Raw genomic sequence first — 8671 nt, 5'->3', positions numbered from 1 at the left:
AATACAGGATGACATCAGGTATTCCTTGACATGATGCACTGGGGACATTATCACTCTGTGGTATCTTCCCAGTTCATGTATAAACCTCAATCTAATCATGAAAAACATCAGACAAACCCAAATTGAGGGGCAGAAGGAACTGATGAGTGTTGTTCCAAAGAGACAAGAGAAGACTGAGGGATAACCATAGATTGGAGGAGATTACAGAGACCTACAACTAATTGCACTAGGAGACCCTAGATTAGGTCCTGTAATAGCAGAAAAACATTAGTAGAAAAACCAGTGAAGCCCAGTAATAAGTAAGTTCTGTACTTTTAGTTAATTATATTGTACCAAAGTTAATTCTTTTCATTTTCATAAACGTTCTGTGGCTATATAAGAGGTCATCATAAGGGGAAGTTGGATGAAGTGTATACAGCAACTCTATTTTTGCAACTTTCTCTAAGTCTAAAATTATGTAAGGAGAATCAACTGTTAAAGAGAGCTGAATATTGGCAATTTCATATAGTTCAACTGCATGTATAAATCAGGCAAGAAACAACCAACACAGAAGCGCTAAAGCCACTACACTAATGCCACACTACCGTAACATACTACAAATGTACTTCTTTGGGGGCAACCTTGGCATCAAGATCAGAGCCTGTATCAACATTCAACTCAAATGTAACACTCCATTCAAATGGCTTGATTCACCAGATTTCTAAGGAAAAGTGTCAGGTGCCAACTAGGACCAGGAAGAACACAGCCATTGGGTGGCACAGTTCCACTGGCCCTGTCATCACCAGGGACTGGGCTTTGGGACAGGCAGCCAACATCTTCTATCCTCACTTCTGAAAAGCTGCCACCATGGGAACCTCAAGAGGTTTGGATGGTCCAGGTCCCAACACAGAAGCTACAGAACGGCAAGGCGCCCTCCGGGTCTGCACTGTGATTACTGGGGCTGTTTCCAAGAAAAGTAGCAGCAGGTGCACAGATGGCTCAGGATGCCTGTCCCACAACTGGCACCAAGTGGGCGCCCTGCCCCTTACCACGGGCACTCAACAGCGAGCCAGACTAGGTCAATGGTTAAGCTGGGTACTGTGGAAGATGTCCTCTCATAACGAGGCGATCTCAGAGCAAGCCAAAATACGAGTCTCTGAAATTATACGCGATACACCAAGTAGCATTTACAGCTCCTAGTTCTTTCTACTGACAAGTGACTAGCAAGTGTTTCTCTTCAGAGGTGGGTTAGCTTTCATGCAGCTTAAGTACCAGTATGTTTATTGCATTCAAGGTATCACTTAATGGTCTGAGTTAATCCAACTTCCAGAGGTGAGCAATTTACTCTCTTATTTAATAGGTCAGTCTTCTTTTTATTTCACAGCAGTCTCATTGCTTGTAATTGCTCACTGTGGCATTTCCTTTAACTCAGTGCTACTTAACAAGGCTTTGCTGAGAGCCAGAGCTATATTTCAATCTCAAATCATCAAAATGTACAAAAATGTTTAAAAACTAAAATATATTGCTTTCTCAGAATAGGCAGGCTCGCACATTATCTCAATGAATATACAGGCAGATATCTGGCCATCCTTCCCATACTCTCTAAATCGATTATTCATGTTAAAGATATATTCTTACAGCTCTAAATTTGAAGGTGGCCCTTAGAGAAATTCAGATGGCAAATCTTTGGATAGCACAAGTGATCAATGTCAAGGTTAGAGTGAGGATGGTTTTCAACAAATACAATTGACCAATTACATATATACCAAAAGAAATTCTTTATTGTAAACAAGATATAAAGTACAACAAAAGAAATATTGTGCAAATTGTAAATCACAAGAATTTTTTTTTTATTAAAAGAAAATCCTTTTGTTTTCCAAGGGTCCAAAGTTTTGATGGCAAAAATCTACACCCAATATAGAGAAAAATGTTAAATGGAAAGACATAGTGACGTTTTTCACTATATATTTTAAACAACTGACTTTTGTTTCACCACTGTGTATACCATCCACTATACAATAAAATATAACAGAAATACTGTTAACAGAAGTGAATGTACTAATCATTTTTCTATCTACCTAGTTCCCAAAAAAACTCCTATAAATTAACAGGGCATCTGTCCCTTTGTGAATAATGGGCATTAATTTTCTAATTCAATAGAGCACACGTTGTATCCTCATAAGGGTACTTTACTGATGACCTAAGCCATCTTTTTCAAGGAGTTATCTAAAATCCTTAACATCCCTTCTTTACAATATATGTTTTCATCTTCAATTTGTTTTTAAACAAAGTGCAGTGTATTTTAGAGTCTACAGAAAACATACTGGTATACAGTTTTCAAATCTACACAAGAAACTGCAGGCAAACTAAAGTTCAAAGCATAATAAAATGCCAAGTTATAGTCACTTGTTAAACTTTCAAAAAAATGCAAAAAAAATTCGAAGATACACTTCAAAGCAATTAACTTAATGAGGATTCCAATTCTTTGGGACCTCTTCAGCAATATACAGCTGCTAAAATCCAAATGTCAGCAACTAGAGTAAAAATGCTAGTTCTAGATATATTTAACTACGTCCACAAAATTGAATGGAAAGACCAAGAGTAGTAAACAAGATAACGCTAAGATAATAATATTCATGATGATACAAATCAATTTTACATCTCCATCTCTGTACCGTAATGTTTATTTCCAGTCTCTACACTCTTGAAACCAGTGCTTTAGAAGAATCACATTGAAAAGTTGGTCTCAAGTATAAATGGTGAAAGTAAAGTAACAAATTGTGCACACAAATCAAAATCTGTGCTACCTGTGTTGACCTCACCTGAAACCTTCAAAATATATTTAAAGGAATAAAGGCTTTCTCATGTCTCCTGTGCAATGAGAAATGAGTCCCACACTCTGTGACCCGCCTGTGGCCGCAGCACTTCTTGCCGCCTAACCCAGGCTGGGCCTTCGCTCCGGGCTGTGGGGCTTCTGCTTTCAGCCCCCACCGAAGGGCCACAGACTTGCAGTGGAAGCATTTTTATATCACCACTGGCTCCTGGCTGTGACCAAAGTTAGTTCTCATTCTTTGCCATCCAATCTGTCACTGCGTGGGAGCAGGGGTTGGAGGTAGGGTAATGTCATTTAACTTGCTCACTTCCATCTGCCAGTTTGGTAGCTTCTTGGCTGATAGATGGCGCCGGGCATGCTTGGTCAAATGGTCGCTCCTCATGAACCGCCGGTCACACATGGGACAGGCAAATTTCTTCTCGCCTGTGTGGGTTCGTCGGTGCCTGGACAGTTCATCTGAACGGGCAAACCTCCTTTCACAACCTTTCCAGCTACAGCTAAAAGGTTTTTCTCCTAAAACAAAAATTCATATCATCATTACTATGCATTTATTAAGTCACTGTAAGTTATGTATTGAATTATATTTAAGGCTTAAAAATACTTGTAACTACCTACCTAGTATTTAAAGAATCATTTGAGAAATTAAATCACCTTGAGGAAGTCTTTTAAAGGAACTTGTACTAGTAAATATCACCCACTGAATTAGCAAGTTCTTAACATGCTTGGTTTATATTTGTGATCATTGCCAAAAAAATCATCATCTAAATTTCTACGACATAAACAAGAAATGGTTGGTACCTGTATGCGTTCTCATGTGGGCCTTCAGATGAGAACTTTTAAAGTAGGTCTTGCCACATCCTGGGTGGCTACAGATGTGACTTCTTATCCTCGATGAGTCCATCTGAGGAGTGACTTTTGCTGCTGAAGGGGAAAACCCTGGAGCAGGGGCAATGGGAGAGAGTCTGGTGCCATTTGGGCTCACCACTGGAGGCTTTGGGTTCTGAACCACGGGCTGGGGTACGACAAACATGACGGCGCCTTTGGGCACCTGGGTGCCCATGAATACAACAGGCGGGCAGACAGCTGGTGGCTGACTGGGCGGAGTGCTGGGAACGACTGTTGTCACAACAGGGTTGTTTGCAGGGAGGGGAACCATCTGGCAGATGACCGGCATAGGTGGCACCCCCCCTGTTGATACTGCAGGTGGAGAGACTAACACCGACTTCTGCTGTGGGGACGCGGGGGCTGGCTGAGATCTACAGATGACTGTCTCTGAGGAAGGCACAGAAAAGTCATAAAGTGCAGCATCTGCTTTCTCATCAACATCTGCCACTGTGTCTCTCTCACGTTTGGATCTGTTTGGTGACACAGCTGCGCAAGGTATGTTTTTTCTTGCAGCCTCAACATTTAGGTGGGTTCTTCTTCGAAAAGAATTGTCCTGGTAATTGAGGATGCTGGCTGCTTTCACTGGACAGGATCGGTGGTTACACAGCTGGGCATCAGCTGTATGACGAATCACACTGGTTGCCTGAGCCTTGGGGAGTTTGGGGACAGGTACTGGGCTCTTCTCCTCTTTGAAAGGTGCAGCAGCAATGTGAGGCTTGGCAGTGTCTGACAATGATTTGAAGTGTCCAGTAGATGGCGCTGGTGCCATCAGATTTGACACTTGAGAGGGTTCAAAGTCAGAGGGACTGTAAGGTGGAGTCAAACACTAGAGAGAAGAGAAACACACTATGAGTAGAGTTCACTATGTAAATTATAAGGAATTCTATCGTTTACATTCATCTTGAAAACAATACTTACAAATGCTGGGATTGTATGAAAATCAGGTGTACCAGGAAGCAGATTCTCTTCCTCTGACATATCAGACACCGGAGTAACAGGTCTGTTTTCAATGTATTTCTTAAAATCAGACTTCCAACTGCAGCTCATTGACATAAGTGCTTCTACAGCTTCAAAATCACTTTTCTCTGCAGCTTTGTTCCAGGAATACACACTCTCTTTGGATCTTTCAGAAATCATTTCCATTCTTTCCTCCTATAAAAACAAAAGGTTAAATGCTTATAAGCATAACGTCATCCACGTGACGCACAGGGCGACGCACAATTTTTTTCATTTTTATAATTTGCACAACTTTTCAAGATCAAATCTGAAAAAATTTTTCTCAGCCCCACTCTGATGATAGTGACAAAATCTTCCTCATTCTTCCTCTCACACTTAGGCTCGAATACAGACATTCTTGTAAGGTAAACAGGACCTTATTACCATTAAGGGGACCGAGGATGGAGGTATCAATGTATTTGCAATACAAGAGAATCACTTGGCTTAGAACAGAAGTTTTATATTCTTTCCAGAGTGGCCAACTGCCAACTGGAGTCAGGGAAAGTAAGTAGGGGAAGGCTTTTCAAAAAAGTCATTTTTTTTTAAATGCTAAGATATGGTATGAGATCTTTTCAGATATGAGGTCCTAATGGGGGGTAAAAAAAGGAGGGGGGCAAAACTGTCTTTAAAAAGGCAAAATGCAGTGGTCAGAGATGCGGCCTATGATATGGGTCTGACCTTTGGAAAGAAGAGTTTCAACTGTGTTCTCTTTCACTGGATCTTATATATAACACAACGGTTTGCTATGCATAACTATGATCAGCTACTGCAGTAACACAAAAAAAGGATAATTAGAAAATTTAATATTCTACTAGAATTTGCAAAAACCCTGTCTGTACCCTGCAATCGTTAAAACAATCTTAATTTTTAAAAGAACTGCTAGATCGTTAAAAAAAAAAAATAACAGCGCATGCTTCGTATTTATTTGAACAATTCCTTCTATCAGGTATTTAATGCTTCATATTAAAGTTCATTAAACTGCACTTTTAAAAAGTGGTACTACCCCATCTCTCCCCTTTTCCATTAATGTGATCCCATTCTTTGGTCAAAGCAAAGATTGTGTTAAAAAAAAAAAAAACAAACAAACCAAAGAACATTGTTACGTTGCAAGGTATTATTCTCAATGCTTGTTTTAAAAAGATGCATAAACCTTTCGTGTTGAAACCCCAAGAAAACGAGCCATTAGTCTTGAAATATCGCTAACACTGCAATTGCATAATCGCGCGCCCTTTATGTAAGCTGCAATGGACAGCGCATGTATGTGTAAAAACCTCAAGACGCCAAAGCAAAGGAAAAAAAGAGGAAAGGCAGGCAGCAGGGAAGAAGAGCGTGAGCTGGGAAGGGCAGGAAGAGTAGCGGGGAGGGGAGGAAAGGGAGTGGGGCTCGAGGCAGGAAAGGGAAGCGCGGGCGAAGGCGCGGGCGGGGGAGGCAGACGAGGGGCGGGGGCGGACGGCGGGGGAGATCCTCGCTGGCGGGGACAGACGGATGGGGCCGCCCTAACCTCAACGAGGCTCGCGGGTGAGTCACTGGGAACATTCCTCGCCGCTCGCACGTCCTCGCGTCCCTGCCCCCGCCATTGGCCAGCCGGGCGGGCGGCCCGGGCCGGGATTGGATGGGCCGCGAAGGGAGGGGGCGCGGAGGAGGAGGAGGGGGCGAGGCATGTGAACAAAGCGTGATCAGCGGCTGCTCCGGGCTGCGCAGGAAACGTGAACTGGGAATTGCCGCGCCGTCACCTTTCACCTACTTCCTGAGCCCGCGGGCCCCCGCCCTCGCGCCGGCCCGGGGGAGGGGCCGAGGGCGCCGCCGCCAACCGCCCGGCAGTGCGCGCCCGAGCCCGCGGGGAGGGGCGGGGCCGCGGGCGCCAGGAGCTCCCGCCCCTTCCAGCTCCCCGCGAGCTGCCGTTCCCTTAGGAACCGACAGCGGGGCCGGGCCTCGCTCCCGCCCCTGGCGGAGGCCGGGGCTGGGTCACTCGGGGACGAGAAGCTCCCCGGGCGCACCCGCTGCCGACCCACCCCCGGCCTCCGCCTCAGCTGCCGGAGGAGGAGTCGGGTCCCCGCGGAAACCCGGCCCCCGCCCTCCTCCGACCGCAGCCCCCGGGGACCCGGCCGAGCCCTCGGCGCTTCCCGCCCACGCCGCCCGCGGGATCTCAGACCACCCTGACTCTCCCGAAGAGGCGGCACCCCCTCCCCGCGGTTTCCGGCAGCTCGGGCCCCCGCCCGCCGTGCGCCTCCACGGGTTCCCAGACGTGCAGCCCCAACAGGCCCCGGCTCCAGACGCGCAGCCTCACGGCTTGCGGCTCCCGCCTCTACACGCGGCCCCCGCGTCTCGCGGACCGGCTCCCCCCGCCCACCTTCCCCGCCTGGCTGCTGGGTCCCGCTTCCCACCCTCCCATCGCCGAGGCGGGTCCATGTCCCCTCTAAAGGGTCCTCGGAAGGCGGCCACCTGCCTGCTCCCGGGATGGGGAGTGCCCTCTACACGTCTGAGGGGGCAGTTCTCCGTCCTCCCTCGGCGGTCCCGGGCCGGCGTGCCATCCCTCGCGCCCACGCCGCGCGCCCCTCCCCCAGCCCCCAGCTATCTGCTGAGCAGCCCAGGTCCTGCAAGCCTCCGTTCAGATCCCCGAGATGGGGAGCCCCCCTCCTCACCTGTGGACACCCCTCAAATGCTCAAATGAGAGGGAGAGCAGCCCTCTCCCTTACTGGGTCGCATTCCTGATCCAGATGGAGGCATCTCTCCCTGGCGCCCGGTGGCAGGGTGGGACCCCTTGCCCCCCTCCTCCTTCCACACCTCCTATCCTCGCTGACAGGGCAGCAGCCCGCTCCTCGCTCTTCCCGCCCCTCCAGTGATCCTCCCGTTCACCTGCTTCAAGTCTCCCAGCGGAGCTGCCCCTTCCCCTCATTACACCTTGAGCAAAGACCCCCCTCTCCCTTCGTCTCTAGATCCTAGCCTGCTTCTCCTGACCTCCTCTGCGACACACACGCCCTCACTAATGCCCAGTCTGCAGGCGGGAAGTCACCTCCTCTCCCACGACTCTGCTGCAGCCCCAGTCCTCAGGCGTGGCTGATGTCACGGGCTCGGGGTTCGCGCTCCCACGGGACCCTCGGTCGCAGCGAGGTAGGGAAGGACAGGGGCATCCCCAGGTGACTTACCGCAGCCTGCTGAAGAGAAGCGCCGAAGTTGAGCATGGTTGGCTGCCTAGCCGCCGGCGGCGAGCTGACTGGATGCTAGGCTGCTTGGCTGCCTGGCCACAGACGGGCGCCCAGAGACACTCGACGCCGCTCCCGCCGCCGCTGCGCTCCGCGCCGTCTGCCCCCTCCCCATTCAGGTAGCCGCTCCGCCTGCCCCGCGCCGCGGGCGGGGGCGGGGGCGGAGTCTGTGGCTGGCCAATCAGCAACAAAGGTGTGTGAGGCGCCGGCCAATGGGCTCGCAGGGCCACGCGTGATCAGCGGCTGCCCGGCAGCGTGAAGCTTGTGTCAGTGGAGCGTGTACACAATCCCCGGCAGCGCGTTCCCTCGGCCCAGCCCGAGGGAACTCCCGCCGCCACCTGACTCAGTGACACCGCCCCCACCCCTCACTCACCCCTCGCCTGGGGTCCTCCTCCCGGGCCTAGGAGGGGCGGTGCCGAGGACGGGGGCCTAGCCGGGAGGCGCGGCAGCGGCGCGCCCAGGCACTGCGGAGGGCTGGCCCCACGTGGGAGGTGGGGAGGGATGCCAGCTCCGCCCCGTCCCCTCCGCGCGAGGCCCCGACTCAGCCCGCCACGGGATGGGCGGGACGCCGAGTAGCCGGGCGGAGGAGGCGGCGGCTGCAAGCCAAGGGTCCCGAGCCAAGAGATTTGCATTTAGAAGAGCCGTCCTCTTGAGCGTCTGGCAAGAAAGCAGAGCCGGGTGAACCACTGAGCTGCGTTTCTGTACCATTTGCTGGGTTTTGCCTCTCTGAGCCGTGGGTAGCACCAGGGCAGAGAGGAGAGGGAAGGGAATCCTG

General features: G+C 49.8%; 1 protein-coding gene across 1 annotated transcript; it reads right to left on the bottom strand.

Annotated features, from left to right (window-relative positions):
* Positions 1-1738: 1738 nt before the first annotated feature.
* Positions 1739-8406, bottom strand: KLF10 (KLF transcription factor 10). The gene is made up of 4 exons (XM_010981874.3): positions 7840-8406; positions 4616-4849; positions 3611-4523; positions 1739-3325 (listed from the first exon to the last, which is right to left on the bottom strand). Exons 1-4 carry the CDS (start codon positions 7873-7875, stop codon positions 3066-3068), a joined length of 1443 nt encoding a protein of 480 aa, XP_010980176.1. The 5' UTR covers positions 7876-8406; the 3' UTR covers positions 1739-3065.
* Between the last annotated feature and the right edge of the window lie 265 nt (positions 8407-8671).

The sequence above is a fragment of the Camelus dromedarius genome, chromosome 20, assembly GCF_036321535.1.
Source record: "Camelus dromedarius isolate mCamDro1 chromosome 20, mCamDro1.pat, whole genome shotgun sequence".
NCBI lineage: Eukaryota > Metazoa > Chordata > Mammalia > Artiodactyla > Camelidae > Camelus > Camelus dromedarius.
The sequence above is the reverse complement of the archived record's forward strand: the minus strand, read 5'-3'. Positions and strand labels throughout refer to the sequence as shown.